The sequence below is a fragment of the Vipera berus genome (genome assembly GCF_964194415.1).
Source record: "Vipera berus genome assembly, chromosome: 4".
Classification (NCBI taxonomy): domain Eukaryota; kingdom Metazoa; phylum Chordata; class Lepidosauria; order Squamata; family Viperidae; genus Vipera; species Vipera berus.
The window spans coordinates 13,465,623-13,490,879 of record NC_138206.1 but is presented as its reverse complement, the minus strand read 5'-3'; the positions used below and the strand labels follow the sequence as shown (position 1 = coordinate 13,490,879).

The 25,257-nt window shown below is 42.9% G+C and overlaps 1 protein-coding gene across 3 annotated transcripts in view; it reads right to left on the bottom strand.

Annotated features, from left to right (window-relative positions):
* Window positions 1–25,257, bottom strand: part of AMOTL1 (angiomotin like 1) — a 94,959-nt gene that overhangs the window by 12,424 nt on the left and 57,278 nt on the right. For all 3 annotated transcript variants that reach the window (XM_081326203.1, XM_081326201.1, XM_081326202.1), the window contains 7 exons: window positions 23,998–24,138; window positions 20,810–21,722; window positions 20,298–20,592; window positions 17,419–17,563; window positions 14,458–14,547; window positions 6,365–6,510; window positions 4,094–4,243 (listed from right to left, as the gene is read on the bottom strand). In XM_081326203.1, the coding sequence (XP_081182329.1) occupies window positions 4,094–4,243; window positions 6,365–6,510; window positions 14,458–14,547; window positions 17,419–17,563; window positions 20,298–20,592; window positions 20,810–21,722; window positions 23,998–24,138 (1,880 nt within the window). The remainder of the gene's footprint in view (window positions 1–4,093; window positions 4,244–6,364; window positions 6,511–14,457; window positions 14,548–17,418; window positions 17,564–20,297; window positions 20,593–20,809; window positions 21,723–23,997; window positions 24,139–25,257) is intronic.

Sequence of the window (25,257 nt, the reverse complement as noted above, 5' to 3'; positions counted from 1 at the left end):
AATAAAATAAATATTTCATTGCTTTGGGTGACCTTAGTCCTGACTCAGTTTCATGAAAAATCGTATTGTCAATGCAATTTTCTAAAGGGAAAATTAATCTTGGAAGTCATTCCTCACCCTACGTTGCATACTACAATGTCCCTTTGTCTCCAAATGTTTACCCGGGACATTAACAATGCAGCCTCATCCAAATTGCAACAGGAGCCTATTGAGGTTCTAGGATAGTTCATGGAACAATTCTAGACATGGACAAAAAAAATCATGCAACTAATGCATTACAAGGTACACTTCGCATGACATAATAACTATTACAAAACAGTTTGCAAAGCCGAAACAGGAACACCTTTATGTGCTTCGCCTTTAAAAAAATTATGAGCAATCATGTTTGTACTCAACTTATGCTAGGCAAAAGGCAACCCATTTGAAATATGTCAGATGTGATAATGGTGCCAAAGTCAAAATGTAGTTTGAATGTTCTTTCAGCTTTATCCATTTGGGTTCAGCTGATAAGACAAGTCAGATTAACCTCCCAGAGCCCCTGGGAATCAGGCAGTGTATAAATTATTATCAAAGCAGACCAATCCTAGTCATTTTCAGGGAAAGAACAGATTATATTCAAGTGGAACGTCAGGCAATGGGTTCCAACCACAAACTCAAAAACAAGGTACATGCAATCTGTCCTCTCTCATCTCCTTGTTTCTAGAAAAACTCAGGGGCAATCCAGCAAATTACATTTACAACACGTTTTGTTAGCCAGGATCCCTAACCACAGTTTGATTCCACCAATTACTTTTGTTAGCTGGCAAATAGATATAACCTGTTAGCTTCAAGCAGAAATACAAGCCACCCGCGTCCTCTCTTAGCAATAGCACTAGCACTTAGACTTATATACCGCCCCATAGTGCTTTACTGCACTCTCTGTTTACAGTTTACAGACTCAGCCTATTGCCCCCAACAATCTGGGTCCTCATTTTACTGACCTTGGAAGGATGGCAGGGCTGAGTCAACTTTAAGCCCATTAGGATCAAACTCCAGGCTGTGGGTAGAGTTAGCTTGCACTACTGCATTTTAACCACTGTGCCACCAAAGTTTATTCTAGTATGTGGCAGCTGGGAAGAAGACTGGCGGATGCACAAACTTGTAGTTTAGTAGTTTATGCCACTGATAACAGAAAGCCATGGCTGTTTTTTCAGGCACCTCATTCCCCAGCTCATTCATGTCAATGTAAATATATCTTCAAGTAATGGTTATCCAGAATGCTTTACCTTGATACACAGAAGGAAGTGATCTAACATAATTTTCCAAGCTATGGTAATATTTCACTACCATCTTACACCTGCTCATAAGGATCAATCTTTACATAAAAATATCCCTAGCCTAAGCATTCCAATTTGGCAAGTGACAACTAGGTTCCTAAAAAGTAATTCTCAGAAAGCCAATTAATTAAAGCAAAAGCTCTTCGCTCATGCCTAGTAACTGAATTGGCTGGATTCTGTTAAATTATCATAAATTATGCCAAACTCAGAAGATTTCTGGCCTGTGGATTAACAGAAGCCAACAAAGACAGGCAGACCCATTATTTTGTTTTTTAATAATTTAGAATTTTAGCTCTAAATCGAAAGACTATATGTGGACAATTCTAACACTTGTGGTCTAAAGCAGGGGTCCCCAACCCCCAGTCCGTGGACCAGAACCGGGGTGCGGCATGCCAGCAACTGGGCTGCACAAACAAGCAAAGCCCCATCCACGAGATGCAGGCAGCACATAAAACCATGCACCCTCCGGTCCGTGGAAAAACCTCTCTCCATGGAATCAGTCCCTGGTGCCCAAAAGGGTTGGGGAATTCTGATCTAAAGAACAACAAGTTAAATGATGACAATTATTTGCTCTCCAAATATTGTACTTCTAGAAATGGCATCTAGAACAGCAAACTGGTATAACCTCGAATGCTTGCCAAAAGTGCCTGAGACCAACTGTTGCACCTTCAAAGTGCACATAAGACTACTGGGTTGTCCAAATGTCCCTTGGAGCACAAGAGCCTTGGTGGCGCAGTGGGCTAATGCCTCCTTAAGTAACACCAGCTGCCTGCCATTAGTGCAGGTTCGCGTCCCACCAGGCTCAAGGTTGACTCAGCCTTCCATCCTTCCGAGGTAGTTAAAATGAGGACCCAGATTGTTGGGGGCAATAAGCTGACTTTGTAATAATGCCGCTGCCCCCCCGAAAGCCCTAATAAGCAGGCATATACATAGAATGAAGGCTATTGCTAAGCACATTGATTTGTGCTTCTTAGATTGTAAGCCGCCTGAGTCTTCGGAGAAGGGCGGGATATAAATGGGATTAAACAAAAAAGTGATTTCAACTCAGTTTTACGCAGATTCAAAGGTACCGATGAGCTTATTGGAGCTATTGCTGCTGTACATACAGCCGGTGTAGCTCATTTATTGTGGGTGTCTTTGCCACTCCAGATGGCCGTACCTAGTTGGCCTTGGTTGATCCTAGAGACTAAGCAGGATTGGCCTTGGTTAGCAATGAGATGGGAAACCACTTAGGAATTCTAGGGAAATTGAAAAAAACTTCCTAAAAGAAAACAATTGCAAGCCACTTCCATACTGCTATCGAGAAAACAGACACCAAAAATTGAGTACAGGTAGTTCTTGACTTACAGCCACAATGGAGCCTCACCCCTTGAGGAACCCCATGCTACACTTCCCACCCTCTTGGGTTCCAAGCTCTTGGGGCCTGCTGCCCTCATAACACCACAGTGCACTTAACTTTTTCAAAGATTACTTCAGGAAGTAAAAGCAGCCAATTCACCGCATGACCTTCCTATACAGAGGCTGCATGATGCCATCCCAGAAGCGGGTGCCATTTTGGAAGCAGATGCAATTCTCCTAATCTGAGAATTGTGTCCGCTCCCAAAATGGCACCCCCTTCCAGGACAGCACAACATGGCCTCCATATAAGAAGACTGCATGGCAGGTAAGCCGGTTCTCCTTCCCAAAGCTTAGCTTTGGAAAAGGTAAGTAGACTGAGGTGTGAAGGAGGGTTGAGGTTGTGGGACCCAGTGGGATGGGAAGCAAGTCCAAAACCTGGTGGGAGGAAGGCCCAAGAGACCCAGCAGGGGGAAAGGAGGAAAGATAGGCAGGGAGATGCTACAGCAACCCTGTGATTGGTTGTAAGGGCGAGTAGATTGCCAATTTTGTATATGTGACCAGGGGGTGCTGCAGCAGCCATAATTTAGAGCAGGGCTTTTCAAACAGTGGTAGGGGTACCACCTGTGGTACATTTGCACCTAGCAGGTGGTACACAACCACCCTAGAAAAGTGGTAGCGGGGGAGGGGAATGAGCTGAAGTGGTGGCAGCACCACACAAGCCTGAGCGAGAGATGGCTGGAGCTGCAGGGCTGTCAGGGCTCAGCGGAAGTGCCAGGATCAATCAGCACCAGGCTGCAGCTGGAGCTCGGCGCTGATCCTGGCGCTTCTGAGCCCAGAAGAAGCGCTGATCAGCTGGAATGTTGCAGCATCTCCAGGGTCTTGTGATTTACATTCAGATGCTTGGCAACTGATTCATATTTATGACGGTCACAGTGTCCCAGGGTCATGTGAAGTGACAAAAACCTGCTGCAACCACCCAGCAGAGGGGGGGGGATAAAACCCAAACACCCCCACCCCCACCCCCACTGCCAATCCTCAACAGAAATGCTCACAATGAAAACCTCGGACAGGAGGAAGAGCGCCGCCGGGCGGGCAAGCAGGTGTCTTGCTCGGCTGTGGCTTGGGGGGGAATTTTTTCAGTGCCATTGTAATTTCGAACAGTCACTAAGCGAACTGTTGTAAGTTGAGGACTACCTGTACTTCATCACTTTTTTCCTTTTTTTTTTTGGTCATCAAGTTTTTGACACCTTGCTAGGTGACTGGTGGTACTCGGATGTTGCCATCTCCTAACAGTGGTACAATGGGTGAAAAAGTTGAAAATCCCTGATTAGAGTACAGTACTTATTACAAATGCAAAGTCAATTCTGGTCATGCAGCCTTTGATCTGACAGCACCTTAACTCATTCCAGGGGACCAAAGATTCACCCTCAGTTTCTCACCTGCTGCAGCCTCAGAGATTCCAACTCTCTTTCCAGCCTGGTGCGTAACCGATGCTCCATCTGCTCTCGCTTCTCATAGGCCGCCTGAAGTTGGGTCAAGGCCTGCTGGAGCTTCTCTACCTTCTCGACATGCGCTTGCTTCTTCCGTAGCTGAAGGCAGAATCACAGAAACTCAGGGATGGGAGTCACTTTGTCTGACCTCTAGTCAGACAAACACAGGAAGTTCACCTCAATATCCCCAAGAGAGGAATAATTCTAACGAAATGCTTCCAACTTTTATTCTCTTCAAAACAGAGGACTCTCTGGCCAACCCACCTGTCAGTACAATCCAGAGCAAGGAAATGAGAGCAGCAGAAAAGAAATTTTACTGGGGGAAATTATATGGGACTGTTGTTATGCAAGACTGCATGTGTATGCAGGAAAAAGAGAGAAAGAGTTGGCTTTTGGTTCAAAATAACTTGGAGATCTTGGAAATGGTTCATCCCATACTAAATCCCAACATGGTTTGTTTATAGCTCGCTCATATTTTCAGCTCACCGAGGCTCGTATAAACCATGCCTTTGCTGGAATAGCAACAGCAACCCATTCACGTCTGAACTTTAGTCTGTGTATATTCGTGAAAAGGGAGGGGAAATATGGTGTTCCTTTCCAGCTTGTGTATTCTAACTTCAGTCTCTCAATCTTTGTGGGAGCTCCCTCTGATCTCCTGCTCCAGCTGGGAAGCGAATTAAAATGAATGTTGTATGTCATTTCTGAAATAATGGAAACCTAGATAAGGGTATTTTCCCCCTTCTAATGGTAAAGCGTCTTTGAATATATTGTAATTGTTACTGTCAGTGACACAGCTGCTGTCTAAACTCTGAACATAGTTTATGGATTAGCTGGCCAGTTATCCATTCGCCAACCATGTGTGATAGTCTGAAATCCCAGTCTACTTTGAGGGTCTAAAACAACTCTAGCCTCTTTCATATGACTAGGAAACTAGTTCTAGTGGAACAAACTTCAACTTCTTAGCAAGTTGGGAATCAAACCAAGAGCTAAAACTCTTTATAAGGACTTATTAATGGGACACAGAACATACTTAAAACAGTATTAGCACTACTAATAAGGTAAAGGTAAAGGTTCCCCCGCACATGTGTACTAGTTGTTTCCAACTCTAGGGGCCGGTGCTCATCTCCGTTTCAAAGCCGAAGAGCCAGCATTTGTCTGAGGACATCTCCGTGGTCATGTGGCCGGCATGACTAGACGCCAAAGGCACACGGAACGCTGTTACCTTCCCACCGGAGTGGTCCCTATTTTTCTACTTGCATTTTTTACCTGCTTTCGAACTGCTAGGTTGGCAGAAGCTGGGATGAGTAACAGGTGTTCACTCTGTTACGCGGCACTCGGGATTCGACCCACCAAACTGCCGACCATCTGATCGACAAGCTCGGCGTCCTAACCCACTGAGCCACCACGTCCCTCTCAGCACCATTACTAGAAGAGAATATATGTAGTTCAGGGTTGAACTGTGGAGTCCTTGGTGTTCTCTGAGCTTGGCTGGTTGCTTCACAGAGGTGAAGATGTTACCTAGTAAGGTAATAAAATGGCTGCAAGCAAACAACCAAGCTCGGAGCCCACCAAAAACTCCATAGTATTATTAACGGTACTGTTCATAAATTGGATTTGACTCTCACAGATTATTTTTTTATGGTTTTAATTGATGTTATTGTTTTTAATGTGTTTTTAATGATTTTTGTTTTATGATTTGGGTTATTTTTGTATTTGTTTAATACGATTCAGAAAGTACCCAGCAGATGCTCTTCATACTTTCTGGGTTGTAGATGCCTGGCCTCCCTTATATTTTGGGTTACTCAAGCCAAAATAATAAATGCTGAGAACATATGACAGCTAGCAGATGGGAAGTTATGACTAAGTCCAATGGGACTATTCTTTAAAAAACTGTGCAGTTTCCAATTAATGTATACCAAAACAAACAAACTCAGAAAGATGCAGAAAAAGGCAACCCAAAAGACAACCAACATAATGAAGGAATTTGAGAAATGATTCTTGAGAACCTTGATTAAAGCATCTGGGACACTTCGGTCAAAATATTCCAGATGACACAGAAGTATTGATGTATCCTAAGACCAAATATCTCCTTTAATGCTGATGTTTGGATTGGAAGCCAACCCCATCATCCTTAACACCAACAGGAGAATTTGTCCACCCACACCAATCCCAGGGAAAGAAAACAAGTGTCTGTTTTCGAGAGATAACTTAACCTCTCACCTCTGCTTCTAGTTTGATGACTTTGGCTTGGGCGCTGTTCAAAGCCTGGTCCAGGATCTCAATGTGCCTTCGCTGTTCCTCATTCGTCAAGCGCAGGGCCGTCAAGTCCATTTCTAGCTTCTCCTTCTCCTTCAAGTACTCTTTGTCTAGAAGGGCAACAAGGTCAAGGCCAGATCCTTCAGAAAAAACCTAAGATTCTCAGTTTGCAGGATCCAAATTAGTATCCGGGACTCTTGAGATATTTACAGACAGTTCTCCTAATTTGCACCATGCTTGCTGCAAAGCAACTTTGGTGCTCACCATTACCTTTATAACTAATTATGGCTCTGGGCTTCAAAATACAAACTTTGTAAGAAAATATAGATAATGAGTAGCCATTTTATGAAAGACTAAACTCCCAGCAGCACCCCGAGCGCCTAAACTACAATTATAATTTATTATATAGAAAATCTTCCCCTTTGCCATGGACATTCTTGGAACTCCATCATTTAACCACCTCAACAGATGGTTGGGTGGGGGGGAAAAAAGGCAGGAGAAGCCCATGTCTTAAAAGAACCCCTGAAAAATGGTGTAGCATGGTGTGGTATTAAAATATTTCCAACTAAGCAGGCAGATCAAGGTTCAAATCATCAGTTGAGCCATTAAGTCCAATATTGGCTAGCTTTTCATTCTCATACTGAGATCTGTACAAGTAGTCTCCAGTTATGACCACAATTGAGCCCAACATTTCCACTGCTAAGCAAGACGCTTCTTAAGTGAGTTTTTCCCCATTTTACAATCTTTCTTGCCCCTAAATGAATGGTTGTAAGTTGAGAACTACGTATATAACAAGTTTTTTTTAATAAAGAAAAAACTTGGCAACTTTTAAGATGTGTGGACTTCAACTATGGATTCTGGAACAGGTCTCAGTTATTGACTGCAGCTTCGGACATACACGTGCATCTTAAAAGTTAAATGAATTATGAGGGAGAATCCTAAGCAAAGAAAATGGGTTGTTTTACCATTGCATTCAGCACTTTCTTGCACTGCTGAAAAGCCAAGCTGTTTTTAGCTTCAAGTCTAAATGTACCCTTGGTTGTTTCTTCTACATATAGATTTTTTTTAACAGAATAACAGGGTAAGAAAGGACCTTGGAGGTCTTCAAATCCAACTCTCTGCTCAAGCAGGAGACCTATATCATTCTAGGTAAGTGGCTGTCCAGTCTCTTTTTAAAAGCCTCCAGTGATGGAGCAGCTACACCTTCTCAAGGCAAGTTGTTCCACTGGTTAATTGTTCTCACTGTTAGTTCTAAGTTGCTTCTCTTTTATACGGCCTCTTTTATAGAATCCCTGTTATTACCAGTACATAGGGATGAAAAATGACTCTATAAATAAATAGCTGCCCAAAGAAGAAATAATTTGGGAGGGAGACAGGACCAGGTATGGACCAAAACTGAGATCTCATTCAACGTGACTTCCTTCCTTGAACATTCACCTGACAGCCTCAGTCAGGACAAATCGTCTGTGATCTGCTGAAGGCTGTGTCACCTTTACCATTTGCAAACTATCTCAGGGCCCACGTGTTTATTTTGCAGCATTGTGTGCCTATCTAACTAAATGTTGTCGTTAAACAAGGTGAAGTGAATATGGAGCAAAGATATATGTGAACATCTGGAGATGTTTTAAATCTGCTCCCTATAAGAGCCATCTAGGGCAGGGATAGGCAACCTTGGCTCTTTTATGACTCTTGGACTTCAACTCTCAGCATTCCTGAGCCAGCAAGGCTGGCTCAGGAATTCTGGGAGTTGAAGTCCACGAGTCATAAAAGAGCCAGGGTTGCCTATTCTAGGGGAACAGCCTTTTACAAACTCACCTGGTATTATAATTTATTATGAGATTTTTATCCTGCTTTTTTATCACTCAGTGATACATGATTTATTTATATCATGCCTTTATTATTTTTACAAAGAACTCAGGGCAGCAAACATATCTAACATATCTACATCTTCCTATTTTCCTCACACCTAAGATCCTGTGAGGTGGGCAGGGCTGAGACTGGCCCAAAGTCACTCAACCAGTTTTCATACCTAAGGGAGGAGTCGAACTCAGGTTCTGGGCCAGCACCTTCACCACTATACCAAACTGGTTCTCCACCTACACATACCCCCGCCTATACAGTGCATATACGCAGAGATCCAGAAGGGGCTAATCGCTTTCCACATTTCAGCCCTCACTGGTCCTAACATGAATTTTTAAATAATGACACGAAAACATAAAAGAGATATTAATTTCAATATTCTTACACTGAAAAAAAAGCAAATAATTAAGGATGAGCCTCCGTTTGAGCTGTGTGATAACAGACACAATGGATGTGTTTGAGTGCACATATCCCCACAGATTCAAAGTAGTCCTCCACGCTGGTGGGAAAGCTACATTAGACAAAGCTTGTAAGTAGGCTTGAAACAACATATCTGCTGTTGATTCCAGCAAGGCCTCGCTAATATCAACACCAATTGGGGGTGGTGGGGTGGGTGGGAGGCACTGCTGTGCTTTATTTAGCTTTGCCCCATTCATGTGAACTTGACCCTGAGTCATCGGATGGGAAATAATTCACTGAACGTCAGCTGCAGCCAAGCATCTCCAAATAGTTCAGATGCCCCAGCATGAGCTATGTCTCATTGCATGAGGAACTTCTTCTGCCTGTTCGTTCTGCGGGAAACATTTATTTGGGGTCCTGAACATTCGGATAAAGAATTTTCAGGGGAGTTAAGGAACAGTAAATTTTCACTGAGTTGACAATAAGGAGGCACAAATACCTGCACATTTCCCCCCTTTATTTTCCCTCTATTCTCCCCCCAGAAAAACAAAGGACAAGAAAAGCGCCACATGAGATCACAGAAAGAAAAAAGATTAACCACGTCATAAGTTTTTCTGAACTTGGTGGCCTGCAAAATATGTTAGACTTCAGTTCACAGAATCAAGATGTGGGTTGGAAGGACGGGTTACACGTCCTCTAATCAAATGTCCTGCTTAGTGCAGAATCTTCTACAGTATTTCAAACAGATGGGAATTCAGTCTGAATTCAATCCATCTTCTGATCGAAGATGTCCACAGAAGAGGAACAGGGCCCTTTATGAGGCAGTGCATTCCACTTCTTAACAGGTTTTAACTATCGGGAAATTCTTCCTGTTATCTGATCCAAGTCTACTTCTCTCTAGTTTCAACCTATTTGTTCTGATCCAATCCCAGGACCGAAAACGAAGCCAACTGCCAATTTTATATGACAACCAATAAGATGTCTGAAGATTGCTAATCAATCTCATCTCAATCTTCTAACATATTGTGATTCAGTGTCAGCCTGTGCTCCCAGCAGCTGAGTCTGAGGAATCTGAGGAGGAGGAGGGGTTTGGAGAGTCTTCAGTGTCGGAGGGAGGCTCTGATGCACTGCAGGACTCTCAGCCTGGCCCCTCCAGTCGTGTTCCTCATGAGGCTCAGCTGTGTGAGGAGGAGGTGTCGGACTCAGAGGAGTCACAGCTGAATCTGTTCAGAGACGCTAGAAGCAGAAGGCAATCCAGCAGAGCAGAGCAGAAAAAATCTATGAGGCAACTCAGTGAAAGGAGGAGAAGGCATTGAGAAGCCACGCCTTGGGACAGATAATAAAAGGGAAAGGTGTGGGCAGGGCTGGTTGCTGAAGGCAACCATTCGGAGACATTCAAAGAGAATCCTGGTCTGTTCTTGCTAATCTGTTTGACTCTTGTTTAACTCTTGTTGGATGTTTTGAATCATGTATTTTTGGTTGAAGAAAATATTCTGCTGCTTTTTTGTTTGAAAGGCTTTATTATTTGGAATAAATTTGGGTTGGGTTTTTTCCAGCCTATTGATTGTTAAAAGGAAAAAGGGGTTGTCCCTGACACACAAACAGGGCCGGTCGTAGGCTGGAACAGAACACATATCCAGTTCCTTTAGCTCAGGGTTTCTCAGCTTTGGCAACTTGAAGATGTGTGGACTTCAGTTCCCGAAATTCCAAAGGTGGCTAGGGAATTCTGGGAGTTGAAGTACACACATCTTCAAATTGCCAAGGCTGAGAAACACTGCTTTAGCTGTTCTTAAGACCTGGTGCCCAGTCACTAGTTTGGTAATTTTCATCCAAACTCACTCCAACTATTCAATGCATTTTTAAATTGTCCCAGAACTCCACCAAAGTATTCTAAGTGAATCCTTGCCAAACAAGAGTAAGCTGGCACAAATATTTCCACATGATACATATGCTAACCTAAATCCATTTTACTGCAAAGCATATGTTTTATGTCCTTGAACATGAGGAGAAAAGAACAAAACTAACCCTAATTCTATTTAGCTCACTGTTATCAGTTTTTCTAAACATTCTGCTCAAAAGAGGAAAACATAAGGCCAAGCGTTAGTATCCACACTTAAGGGAGGGGAGCGTTGAGAAAATTGTTGCAAGTCCCCCCCCCATCTTTCTTTCTTGCTTCCAGCCTCCTCTGAAACAACCTCAAACTAAATCCTCTGAACTGTATTTATGCTGTTGCACCCATAATACGTTAAAGATAACTGCTACTTGTGCAGATCACCTTTCTTATTTTGTATTTCCCTTGTTAAGTTTGTTTTCCAATTTTCTTGCAATATCAAGTATGATATTTATTTGCTGTTTATTCAAATGTGCGCAATTTAAATTCACTATAATTTTGTCTTACAATTTTTCCAACCATTGATTATAACTGAAGGCGTATTGTGATCTCTTTGCCGACCTTTTTACTGTAAAAAGTAGTAAATAAATGTGCTTAGGCATGATTTTTTTTTAATTCCATTTATATCCCGCCCTTCTCCGAAGACTCAGGGCGGCTTACAAGCTTAGCAGTAGCCTTCATTCCATGTATATGCCGGCTTATTAGGGCTTTCACACACACCCCAAGCGGCATTATTACAAAGTCAGCTTATTGCCCCCAACAATCTGGGTCCTCATTTTACCTACCTCGGAAGGATGGAAGGCTGAGTCAACCTTGAGCCTGGTGGGATGCGAACCTGCACTAATTGCAGGCAGCTGGTGTTACTTAAGGAGGCATTAGCCCACTGCTCCACCAAGGCTCTGCTTAAGTTCAAACCGCTCTTATATACAGTCACTCTGTCTCTCTCTCTCTGTACACACATTGATAAGATTCCAATACTTTCATTATCTTAATTAAATTAGGAGCTGTGCTGGCAGAGTGGTTAGAATGCAGCATTGCAGGCTGACTCCGTTCACTGCTAGGAGTTCGATCCTGACCAACTCAAGGTTGACTCAGCTTTCCATCCTTCCCAGGTCAGTAAAATGAGGACTCAGATTGTTGGGGGAAATATGCTGACTGTGTAAACCGCTTAAGAGAGGGCTGTAAAACACTGGGAGGAGGTATATAAGTGCTATTGCTATTGCTATTACTGTCATGTATACCTGATAATCGTTTGGGAAGAAAGTCTAAAACGGGCACCCATATTCTAGCAGTGCCATCTTATGTCAGTTGGTGCTGCATCAAAACACCTTGCCAGTTAACCCAGGATACCCAATTCTGTTTGTACCTCAAGACTATACTGTAGACGGTATTCACAAGGCTGTGAATATCTGAGTATAAATAAATAAAGTCTATCTGATGAAGATCTGCATAATCCTCTTTCTATTCTTGGAAATATTTTATCTTCTATTTGTAGCTTGGACCTGATTATTTATAGAGTATTCATGCCAAACATCTGTGGTATTTTGTATGATTTGTCCTTTAAGGAACTACATTTGCTCCTATGTTGTGGATCAACAGCTCAGATTAGTTATGCATTGTGGTAGTAACAGCAATATTTTTAGCAAGGTGTACATAGATGTGCGTTTACTTTAATAAACATTGTCAACTAAGAAATTAATAAACATTTGTATTTTGGTGAGGCCGTGGTGCTGCTAAAGAATCTAGGGCAGGCTGTCCCAGTCCCAAAGAACTAGCCCAAATACCAGCTATAATGGGCAGTTATTGGGATCTACGGGCAGATCCTAGATTTGTAGTCAATATGTAAAAACTCTAAATTTAGCTCATTTCTCCTGCTCAGACAAAAGCTTACAAGCTGACAGCTGCTTAGAGGCACTGCACTCTTTAATTGATTGCATCCATCTTTTAGGCTGGTTGACTTCAAAGCTGCCATCCTGCAACCTTATTGATTAATCCAGTTCTTGGAAAATAGTCAGGCATTTAGCAATTTTTCCTAGCCCTTAAACTAAGTTCATTTCTTTTAAATCAGCCAGGATTAAATGAAAGATATAATCATGATGTAAAAAAGATGTTGAGACTCTAGAAAGAGTACAGAGAAGAGCAACAAAGATGATTAGGGGACTGGAGGCTAACATATAATGAATGGTTGCTGGAATTGGGTATGTCTAATTTAATGAAGAGAAGGACTAGGGGTAACATGATATCAGTGTTCCAATATCTCAGGGGCTGCCACAAAGAAGAGGGAGTCAAGCTATTCTCCAAAGCACCTGAAGGCAGGACAAGAAGCAACGGATGGAAACTAACCAAGGAGAGAAGCAACCCAGAACTAAGGAGAAATTTCCTGACAGTTAGAACAATTAATCAGTGGAACAACCTGCCTCCAGAAGCTGTGAATGCTCCAACACTGGAAGTTTTTAAGAAGAGACTGGACAGCCATTTGTCTGAAATGGTATAGGGTTTCCTGCCTGAGCAGGGGGTTGGACTAGATGACCTCCAAGGTCCCTTCCATCATCATCATCATCATCATCATCACTATTGTTACTATTATTATTATATTCTACAGCAGATCTCTACAATTTATAATCCAACATGCATCCTGGGTGAAGAGCACATGGAAAGCCATTGTGTCATTTGGCCCGCTCCACACTGACTCTAATTCTGGATGGACAAAATAACATTTCTCTGTAGAACATCAAGTTGTAAATTCACAACAATACAATGTATGGAAGGCTACTGTCTCAGTGGCTTCTGAACTAAATATGATAAGCCTAAGAGTAAAAATGGAGTATCAACATGATGTCTAAACACAACCTGAGTGATCAGTGGCACTAATGTTCCAAAACAGAGACCAAAAATTGTCATCTTTTTGGTATTTTGTTAGGCTGAAAAAGTAGGGCCAGAATGACTAAATTCATCATTGATGATTCTTCCTACAGCATCACATAGCATCTATTTTTGGACAGTGACCGGCCTATTTTACCTCTTAGGAAAAACGATGAGGATTTTAAAGTTTTTCTTGCCCGTCCCTTGTTACTGATTAGTTGGTTTTTATTTCTCTTTTTACATCTCCACAAATCTGAGCCAAAAGTTCATACTCAGCAGTTTCCTAGCCAGTGCAATGTTGTTCTTTACCTATGAATGGACATTAAAAGACTACTTAACATTACAATAAAAGGAGACGTATTTGGGCTAATGAGGTGTACTTGTGGGCTAGGGATAATGCAGACAGAGCCAAGACAACTCTTATTAAAATTAATTAAATGTAGTTAATGCCATTTTTCCTCAGGTATGTAACAAAAATTTCTTTCCAACTTAAGGGCAACACTGGGAGCAGCTTTCAAGTCTTGCGTACTTGCAGACCTAGATTCTTCACTGAATCCTTTGGGCTGGGCAGAGACCAGGAAGGTCAAAAAAGTCAACATGGCGGCCACCCGTGTGGGCAATACTCACTTTTCAGCTTCATTTCAAGAATATACTCCAAAGGTGATGCAGAGTACATCGACATGTTGGGGATGAAGAATGCAAATATCTGTTGCACATCTTAACAAAGGAACCACACTTAATTGCTTTACCACTTTGAGTTCTGCATGAATTTTGAAGGAACCAAGAAGGTGGGAAAAATTGAATTTGCAAATCAGGGGATGGGTTTCCTTTTTCCTCTCAGATCTTTTCACTTCCATAAAAATATTCAAAATCTTCCCACTTTCTCCCTATCCCCTACCTACCATAAACTGCTACAACAATCTCTCCAGAAAAAAACAAGACAGAAAACAGAAGGAAAAAAAATTCAGGTGCTAGGAAATAAAGTGAAATCACATACATTTACATTTCCTAACGTAGGTCCAGTATATATTATCACGGCACTCACTCTGAGAGGCATAAAGATCCTCTGTTGCCTTATTTTCATGTCCCTCAAACTCTCGGCTGGCCAGTTGCCTATTTGCAGTCTCCAGTCGGTCTGCACAGGAAGGAGAAAGATTTTTAAGAATAAAATATATCACCTGTATTGCACTGAATGCTTGAACGGTAAGAGGCAGGCTAACAAGCGTGACATAGAAACTTTAAGAAGAGAGAGTCAGAGAGAAACTAATTTAAATAGCAGCCAGAAAGGGAAGATTATACTAGAGAATAAGGAAGAAGGGAGAGGTTTTCTTCTGGAGACTTCAGCCTAGCTCAACTTTCTCCAACCTAGAACACATCAAGGAGTGTCTGGGGGAAGGCTGGCTCAGATCCTAACTTAGTGTCTTCGAGCCAAAAAATTATTTCTGCTTATGGATGGCACTGGGCTCCAGGAAAAGATCTTACGACGGAGGGAATTTCTTCTGTCCTGTCTCCTCCCTGACTTGTCACCCTGTGACTAAGACAAATTTGGGGGGAGCACAAAACGAGGAAGGCGAACAAAGGGATCTATACAGATCTCCTCTTTTTGCAATAGTTGTGGGGGGGGGAAAAATAAAAGTAGCCACTGTAGAGTGCAGTCAATAGTTTACGCTGCAGCTAATGAAAAGAGAGAGAAAGAGGGAGAGATTCCAAATCCAGTCAGGCAATACCTTTTTAAGGACCAGCCCAAAATGCACAACTCTGTGAGCAAATGTGTTTTTTTCCCCTCATTCCAGACTGCAGGACCAGTGACAGGAAGGCAGATTCTGAATACATGCCAGGGGAAACTTCATAAGAGTACAGGCAGGTTGTCTGTGGAATCACTTATCCAGAGAGATGGTGGGCTCTCTTCCCAGGCTGTCTTCAACTAAAAGGCCAGATATGTACAGGTAGTCCTCAACTTACAACAGTTCATTTAGTGACCATTCAAAGTTACAATGGCACTGAAAAAAGTCAGTTAGGACCATTTTTCACGGTTACAACCTTTGTGGCATCCCCACGATACGCAATCAAAATTCAGATGCTTGGCAACTGGTTCATACTTGTGACCATTGCTGTGTCCCAAGGTCACGTGAATTACCTTTTGCAAACTTTTGACAAGCAAAGTCAGTGGGGTAGCCAGATTCACTAAACAATCAGGTTGCTAACTTATCAACTGCAGTGATTCACTTAACAACTGTGGCAAGAAAGGTCGTAAAATAGGTGAAACGTACTTAATAAATGTCTCAACAACAGAAATTTTGAGCTCAATTGTGGTCGTAAGTCGAGCACCACCTGTAGTTGTTTTTGGATGTTATAAGATTCCAGCCCTGAGCAGGGGATTGACCTCAATATAAATGCCCCCTCATATACTCTGATTTTCATACTTGGAGAACTTCAATCTCTGTTTTACAGTTCTGGCTTCCCCCAAAACCAAGAGTCTCCACACTTGGCAACTTTAAGACTTGTGGACTTCAACACCCAGAATTCCCCAGCCAGCAAGTCTTCCACAAGTCTTAAGGTTGCCAAGTGTGGAGACCCCTTCCCTAAACTATAATTAGTGTTAGCCACAAGTTTTTCTTTGCAGACAGTAAGTCCTGTACATAATTAACTAAAAGCAGAAGCAATCTGGGTTCATGTTTGGGTCAAGCAATAATAAATGGAACCATTAAGTAGACATCTGCAACCTGATCCAGACAACCTTATCTATATTAATTTTCTAAAACTCACGACAGGGAATTATTTGTCTGGTCTCTAGCCTGCCAATATAGAATAGAATATGATAGCTTAGAACTGGCTAAAGCAACCACGGGCCCATCAATACCCAAAATCTCAAGGTGTGGTTCCCACAGCACCCCAGAATTACACTATCAGTGCCAAAATGCTTAACCTTTGTCATAACGATAAGTAGAAATGACTGAAATAAATTAGACTTTTACCACTTTTACAGGACAAAGCAGAATCATTCCCATTTTTTTAAACTCCTGACCATCTCAGAATATTGCAAAACAAAAATGTCCATGCACACATGTCCTGTCACTGGATACACACCTCTGTGGCTACCAAGAGGCTTGTGCTCAGCATCCCCACTCCCTACCCCAAATTACCCCATTTTGATTTTGGATCAAAATTGAAATAGAATGGTCAATGGATACCTCTTCTATCTCTAAGCTGATGTGATGCTGGTTTGTGAGATAGATTTTAGATCGTGGTTTGCACGGAATAGTTCAAGCATGCTTTATACAAATTAATAAAATTTAGTTGTGCTTGTGGCATTCTAGCCAAAATGTACCAAAACTGCACAGTATCATCCTTACCATTAGCAGGGCATGCCATATGTAATCTGATCATGACTAAATGGGGTAACCTATTCTACACCTTCTCTTAAAGGTAAAGGTAAAGGTTCCCCCGCACATGCGTGCTAGTCGTTTCCGACTCTAGGGGCCGGTGCTCATCTCCGTTTCAAAGCCGAAGAGCCAGCGCTTGTCCGAGGACGTCTCCGTGGTCATGTGGCTGGCATGACTAGACGCCAAAGGCGCACGGAACGCTGTTACCTTCCCACCGGGGTGGTCCCTATTTTTCTACTTGCATTTTTACGTGCTTTCGAACTGCTAGGTGCGCAGAAGCTGGGACGAGTAACAGGCGCTCACTCTGCTACGCGGATGAAAGCCTGGATTTGGATTTACTAAAGTTATGATCGTGGCAGAGGTTAAGATTGTAGGTTGACCTAGTGACAAATGATGGGAAGGAGGGATTGGAAATTGGAATGTAAGAGGAGTAAAAAGTGTGAAGAACATCAATTAAGAAAAGAAAGGAAATGATACAAAAGTATGTGACCGGTATGAAAGGTCACTGTGGTGATTTGATCATATAGAGAAAATGAATGACGTAAATAACACACAAAAAATATCACAAAACGGAGGACGGGGGGGAGGAGGAGACGGAGGAGGAGAAGGAGAAGGAGACATACCATGCAAGTCCCTGTTGAAATCATGGAGTCTCCTGATTTCACCTTCAAGTTTGTTTCGCATAGCCTTGTCTAGTGACTCTCTCTTGGTGGTGATTTTCACCAGGTCCTCATAAGCTTCTGAAATCCTCTGAATTTCCATTTCGAACTAAGATAAAGGAGAAATTAATATCCCAATAAAAACTGGGCAGGGTGCACGTCGACCATTGGCAAATTTTATACAGTTAGCTAGAAAGCCCTGCCAACTCTACCACTTGTGCAGTTTTGCAAAAGAACTCTTGTACAATCATGTCCAAATGGGAATCCTTCCGCAAACATAAAAAGCCTGAAAGCCATCCTTTTCCTAACCGCTAGAAAAATGTTTCAGCACGCCAGTGGAAAGCTTGTAGAACATGGGCTTTCCATTCAAAGGGTTCCATGCAAATTTCTTTTAGGTTGGAGGAATGTTGGAAGACCCTGTCCAGTAGTACAAACAGAATAGGAAAATCTTGGGGGTGGGAGGTGGGGAGGATTTTGCCTCTACTCTCACCTGTAGTTTTATGTCTTTTACCCAAAATCACACCCTTAATTTTGGCCTCTCTTTTTTTAGTTGTTTGGAAGCAGGGTGTTGGTAAGCAGAAATGAGACCAAGTCTCCGAGAAGCTTCGGAGTCTCCTTCCACTCCTCAGGTGCTGAAGATGCTCACATGACATACGTCACCCTTCCTTCGGTACCTAGAAGTTGCCTTCTCCTTTGATTGCTGGTTCATGAGCCCAAACACAGGCTACAGATTCTGGATTCAAAAATGGACTAAACCAGGGGTAGGCAACCTTGGCTCTTTTATGACTCGTGGACTTCAACTCCCAGAATTCCTAAGCCAGCCATGCTGAGCCATGCTGGCTCAGGAATTCTGGGAGTTGAAGTCCACGAGTCATAAAAGAGCCAAGGTTGCCTACCTCTGGACTAAACCATTGACATGCTATAGTTTTGTCTTAGCTGGAGTATGCAGGACCTAGCTGGAGCAATGTGGACAGCAGAATGCTGATTTGTAAGGTAGCTTCTAGGTTAGAGATCCTAGCTTGCATTGTACCGTATGAGCGTGCTTGGGCTAAAACTGGGTTTTGATTGTGTCCTAATGGCCAAAATGGATTGCAAGTAAATATTTGTATTATTTATTGCTTTTAACTTTGTAAGCTGCCGAAAGTCGTCCTGTGGCAAGATGGGCAGCAAATAAATGTAATAATTAAATAAATATAAAAGCTCTGATTGACCAAAACTGTGATGGATGGCAAAGATCAGGGTCTCCTCTACCATATTTTTACAGAACATCATTTACTCCAAAAAGGAATATCATGATAGCTGTGTGTCGGTGGGGGTACAAATTTACTGTAGCATGATGTGTGAATCCAACTTTTGCTATTTGTGAATTGTAGTTTATGGCTGCAGGTAGCCTGGAATCCCAATTAACTTTATTTTACTTTATTTTGGATGGTTAAAGATAAAAAGAACTGGGACAACGATGCAAACAGAAGCGTGGCGGTTCTAATAGGAGACGAATTTCTTCAGATTCCCACTCTGCAGAATGATAAAAAAAAAACCTCTAAATATAACAAGACCAACTTACTCGATTTGGAAGAAGAAATGACCCACCATTTTCATCACAAGACCACTTAAGGGCAGACTCTAAAATTACTTAATTATAGCCCCTCTTTGAAAGCAAGAATACTTTTGCTCTCTCAATCCATTATGCATGGACCACTTGGCAAAAGCTTCACTAAGTTTTTATGTCAATAGACCTGCACACTGAACTTTTTTGGAAGGGAAACTCTACTGTTTCATATGTGAAAATGTACAGTTGGACAGTTCCCAGAAAGTTAAAATGACAGCAGGCCAGGCAACAAAGCAAAGCCTCCAAAGGCTGGTTCAGAGCAGAAAATTCTGGGAACCCCTTTTGTGGCCTACGACAGCCCACAACTGTATAAATGCTCTGTGTCAGTGGAGAATTTGGCAAGCATTAGAAACAGGCTGTCTGGCAGGAGGGTGACTGAGGCGTTACAAAACGACATCACAGAAATTGACTCTGAACACTGGTATCACTGAGGCAACTGCAATAATATTGTTCATTTATAAAGCATTGGGAAGAATTTCAGACAGGTATTTACGGTAAACAAGTATATCAACAAGGAGGAAAGAATAATGTTATACAAGGCCCCTTGGAGAATCTTGGCTGACGAGAAATTTGAGTTGGAGTGGTCCCAGACACTACTACACTACATGAATTGCCTCCACTTTACACAAAAGCCTAACTATCCTTTGGATCACTCTTTCTCAGCCTTGGCAACTTTAAGATATTGGGACTTCCAACTCCAAGAAATGGGAGCCAAAACTCAAGACATTTTAAAGTTATAAAGTTATAAGTTGAGAAACACTGCTTTGACCTATCAGATTACTTAGCTAGCCACTCTCTATAACCAGGATACATCTTCTGGGGATCAGTGCAGGCATGTTTTGAAGTTCTGAGCATATGCTATGGACACCTGACAAAATGGCGCCACAAGAGAGGGCATGTTTATCTACAAAATGTCTTCTGCAATGTTATGATGAGCCATAACTCACCTGAGAAGGTGAGGTGGTGAAGCTAAAGGGGATGCTAGATGGTGTTCAAAAAAACCATACTTTTCCACCTTTCAATATTCGTTTCCAAGAAGATAAATGGAATGGGAGCTGAGTCAAATAATTTACAGTATACAAGGCAGAGATGAGGGTCTCAATTCCAAATTATATACGTGCCTCCTGAATGCATATTACACACACAAAAAAAACCACTATAGTCTCATAACTAGCCCAGAATATTTTTGGTAGGTAGGTAGGTACACCTGGATCCTCTCTACCCTGCCACCCACCTTCTGAAGCTTGTCTGCTTTCTCGTAGTAGCCCTCCAGCTCCTTCTGCAGGGCTTCATTATCTTCAGACAACATCTCCACCATTTGTTGGGCTCGCTGTACTATCGTGAAGGCATCTGGTGTGAGGGGCTGCTGGCCAGGCGGAGTTGCGGGCAGAGACTGGGATGCTGTGGCCATTGAGAGAGGCGGCAGAGACGCGGAGTGCAGGGGGCCGCTAAGCGAGGAGGTCTGGGAGGACATTGGGCTGTGCTCCTGGGGTGTTGGCAGTGATGGAAAAGATGATGCACACTGACGACTACAGAAAAAGGAACACATTTCAGTTGGATTACTTACACTTAAAAGAGGTCCGTCGCAAAGGGCTTGTAATTACTGGAATTATTGAAAGAAGAATTATTCATCATAGTGAATGTGATATTCTTTATGGAATAAAAAAAAGAAGAAAGATTGCGCAAGGATCTGATCTTTTGACAGTAGGAGACACCCCCCCAAAAAAAAATATATTCAAAATTTACCTGGTGACACCATATTCTGGGGGACCCGGATATCGGACAATAGCCACTTCGCTCCTCGCCGGCTGTGATGCTGGATAGGATGGCTTTGTCACTTCTTGAATCATTCCAGAATGTTGTTCATTAAAAAACACACCAGGCTCTTGACTTTTGTTTCCTGGGGAGCCCCCCTGCTTGCTCTTGAATGGATAATCTGGAGGGGGTCCTCTCAGATCCATGCCTTTCTTGGAAGCTGGGGAAGGGGAGGGCCCTCTGGATTTGAACCCTTTGCTTCTCCCCGAGCAGGGAAGATGCTGTTTGGCCCCATTCCTTTCCAAGGAGAGCTGCATGATCCTCTCGCTCAAGGAGCGCACGTGGCCTTGTTTCAGTTCCTTCAGGGCTTCATCTTTGTGGGCCTGTCCACTGTTGGCACGGGCCAAAGTCGGCCTACCTTCCGTTTTAGATTTTGGACCAGTGTTGCTGGCCACATAGAAACTGGGCCCAACAACATTAGGCTGCTGACTTCTAAAGAACTGAGACTGAGCTTTGGCTTCTTCATACGAAGGTAATTCTTCATTGTTCTGCTGAGGCTGTGAGCCTCTGGTCTGCTTCTCCATCACTGTATTATCCCCCTGGTGTTCCTGGCCTTGTGGTTCCTGCCGTGCTGACTGCTGGACCATTTGTGAGTCTTCCAGCACAAGGTTTTCTGCAGAAGAAGACAGGGTGCTGCTGGCAGTGGAGTTGGAGGGTCCCGCAGTCCCCGTAGCTTGGTGCTGGAGAGTCAGCAGGTTCATATTCTCATTGGGATTGCCATAACGCAACTCCTGGATCAACCGCTGTAAAACAGTGCCAGGGACAACATCCTCCGAACCTCTCATTTCCACCTCTGAAGCCTGGAGAAAGCTTGGGGGGTAGAAGTTACACACAGGGTCTTCAGCTGTGGCCCAGATGCCAAGCAGAAAGAAACAAAGAAAGAACGAGAGATGAAAAAAGGTAAGAGCTGAGGCCTTTTTCGTGCAACTTTTAAAGACTACAAAAAAAAATCACACCCTTGTGAATATTATCCTGAGGTAAGATGGGTGGTCTGTAAATTTTATAAATAAATAGATAAATCTTATCTAGAAGTTGGTCCAGTGAGGATTGCCTCAAAAGTGCATATTTTCCAAAAGGCAATTGGACTTTCTTGGTTTTTTCCCCTTTGAAAACCTTTCATTTCTCATCCAAGAAGCTTCTTCCAATTCTGTAGAGCAGTAGAACCGATGAAGCTTCTTGGATGAGAAGCAAAATGTTTTCAATGGAAAAAAAAACCCCAAGAAAGTCCAGTGGCCTTTTTATAGAAAAGCATCTTTGGGACAATCATGATCTGGTTGATTGAGAATCTCCATAAACAAGGTCCAGTGAGGAGTTAAGAAGTGAAGCCATTGAAGTAATATTTGAAAGATGTCTGTCTACCCATTTTTTAAAATATTTCATCTTCATTCTATGTTCTACTACAAGGACACAATTTTAACCATAGGATGATATTTCATACATGGACAGACGATTAATTCTCAGGGTTTGGGTGACTAAAATTCATATGGATAGTCTATGTCCTACACTTATCTTTTTTAACAGGATTTATTCTTGAGTAATTTTTTTTTAAAAGAGACGCGGTGGCTCAGTGGGTTAGGACGCTGAGCTTGTCGATCAGATGGTCAGCAGTTTGGCGGGTCGAATCCCAAGTGCCGCGTAACAGAGTGAGCGCCTGTTACTCGTCCCAGCTTCTGCCAACCTAGCAGTTCGAAAGCACGTAAAAATGTAAGTAGAAAAATAGGGACCACTACGGTGGGAAGGTAACAGTGTTCCGTGCGCCTTTGGCGTCATGCCGGCCACATGACCACAGAGACGTCCTCAGACTCTTCGGCTTTGAAACGGAAATGAGCACCGGACCCTAGAGTCGGAAACGACTAGCATGCATGTGCGGGGGAACCTTTACCTTTACCTAATTTTTCTACAGCATTAAAATTATTTCACACTGACACTGCTGTCAATGAGGAGGTATCTGATTCTTGTTCTTTATAATATTTATCAGATTTTATCGACTTTTTGGGTTGTTTCTAATCTTAAACCATCCTGAGCACATTCTGCAAAGGGTAGAAGGTTAAAAAAATGTAAATCATTAAAGTGAAATTATGAAAAAGCACCTTTTCTCTACCATTCACTGCTGCTTTCCCTGTTCATAAAAACTCTTTCCTGACATGACAGCAGTCTTCCAATATATAGGGGTTGCCAAAGAAAAGAGGGGATCAATTTATTCTCCATAGCACCTGAGGACAGGACAAGAAACAATGGGTGGAAGCTAGTCAGATCCAGCTTGGAAATTTCCTGATAGTGAGAACAGTTAATTAGTGGAAGAGCTTGCCCCCAGAGTTGTGGGTGCTCAATTGCTGGAGGTTCAAGAAAAGACTGGACAACCATTTGTCCAAGATGGAAAAAGGACTGCTGCCTTGGGCAAGGGGTTACACCACTCCTGCGCGAGCTGCATTGGCTTCCGGTTGCCCTCTGGGTGCGATTCAAGGTGCTGATAATCACCTTTAAAGCCCTACATGGCTTAGGCCCAGGGTACTTGCTAGATCACCTGCTGCCAATGTCAACCTCCCACCGCCTGGTTCGCTCCCACAGAGTTGGCCTCCTCAGGGTGCCGTCGGCCAGGCAATGCCGGCTGGCGACCCCCAGGGGGAGAGCCTTCTCTGTGGGCACACCGACCCTCTGGAACGAACTGCCCCCGGAGCTGCGGATGGCCCCTGACCTTCGGTCCTTCCGCCGTGACCTAAAGACCTGGTGATTCCAACAAGCGGGCCTGGACTGATCATGGTTTTTAAATTTGGTTTTTATTGGTTTAAATTGTTCTTATTTCTTATATTGTTTAATCCTCTTTTAATTTTTGTATTTATATCTTTTAACTTTTTATTGTTGTGAGCCGCCCTGAGTCCTCAGGGAGAAGGGCGGCATATAAATTTAATAAACCTTAAACCTAGAAGACCTCCAAGGTCCCTTCCAGCCTTTTCATGATTCTATGAAGCAGCTGAAATCTCCTTCCTGATGCAACCCGATAAAACGTCCATCATCCCAGCCTGCACGGCCAATGATAACATGATGAAAATTGAAATCCATGTTTCAAAAAGGCACAGGTGACTGAGGACCAAACTAGAGATGAAGAGCAAAAAGCTTACCTTCAATATTATTGATCTCTTCTACCATTAATGGGGAACCATCTTGCCTATTGCCAAAGAGATGAGGATCTGTATGAAGGTAGCCAGTGCCTTCCAGTACTTGCACAGGAGGACTGGAAGTATAACAGATCGAGGGGGGCCCTGGAGAGGAAATTTTAAAAAAGAGTTACAACAAATTTTATTCGCTACTTATTTGATTTTTTTAAGATTTTCTCAAGGAACTGAAGTCCTCTCACATGGGACTCTTTTACCTTCACAACAGCCCTGCGAAGTAGGCTGCACTGAAAGAGAGAAAGAGAAAGAGAGAAATCCATACCAACGTTCTCCAGGAAGTTTAAGTTCAGTAGACTTAAACCTGGATATTTACATCCAGGCCCAGTCTTTATCACTACATGTAGTCCTCAACTTACAACAATTCTTTCAGTGATCATTACAATACGACCGAAAAAAATGATTTAAAACCAATCCTTGCACTTACAATTGCTAAGCAAGACAGTTGTTAAGTGAGTTTTACAATATTTTCTGGCATTGTTGTTAAGTGAGTTGTTAAATGAATCATATGGGCATTAAGTGAATCCATGCCTTCCTTTGACTTTGTTTCTCCAGAAACCAGCACGGAAGGTTGCAAATGGCACCGTGATCCCAGGATCTTGCAATCGTCATAAATACATACCGGTTGCCAAGCACCCAAATTTTAATCACGTGTTCCTTGGGGATACTTTGACCATCAGAGGTGCAAAGACTGTTCATTAAATCACGTTTTTCCAGTGCTATTAGAATTTTGAATAGTTGCTAAATGAATGGTTTTAAGTCAAGGACTATCTGCATGCAGCCTATACATAAGGTTTGAAGAAATACACGGCAGCATTCCTTGAAAGAACAGAAAGAACGTGTATAGAAACAGTGTCCTTGTCACAAGGGAAATGTAGTGTCCTGCAGCTATTTAATGGCCTGTCATCTCGTACACATTCCAGGGCTGAAGTTCTCTGTTGTGATTCAGGGTCAGCCTGTGGGTTCGGCAGTTGGGACGGACGACTCAGAGGAGGAGGGGGGTGTTGAAGAGCTTGCTGATGATGGCCTTGAGGCTCCGCAGAGCCCTCAGCCAGGCCCCTCCCACCTGGTCACCACGGAGACCCAGCTGTGTGAGCCTGACAGCGTGGATGAAGATGACCCACAGCTGGCCCTGTTCAAGGACGCCCGACGCAGGAGGCAGTCAATCAGGAGTAAACAGAGGAAGGCAATGGGGCACCTCGGAAGGAG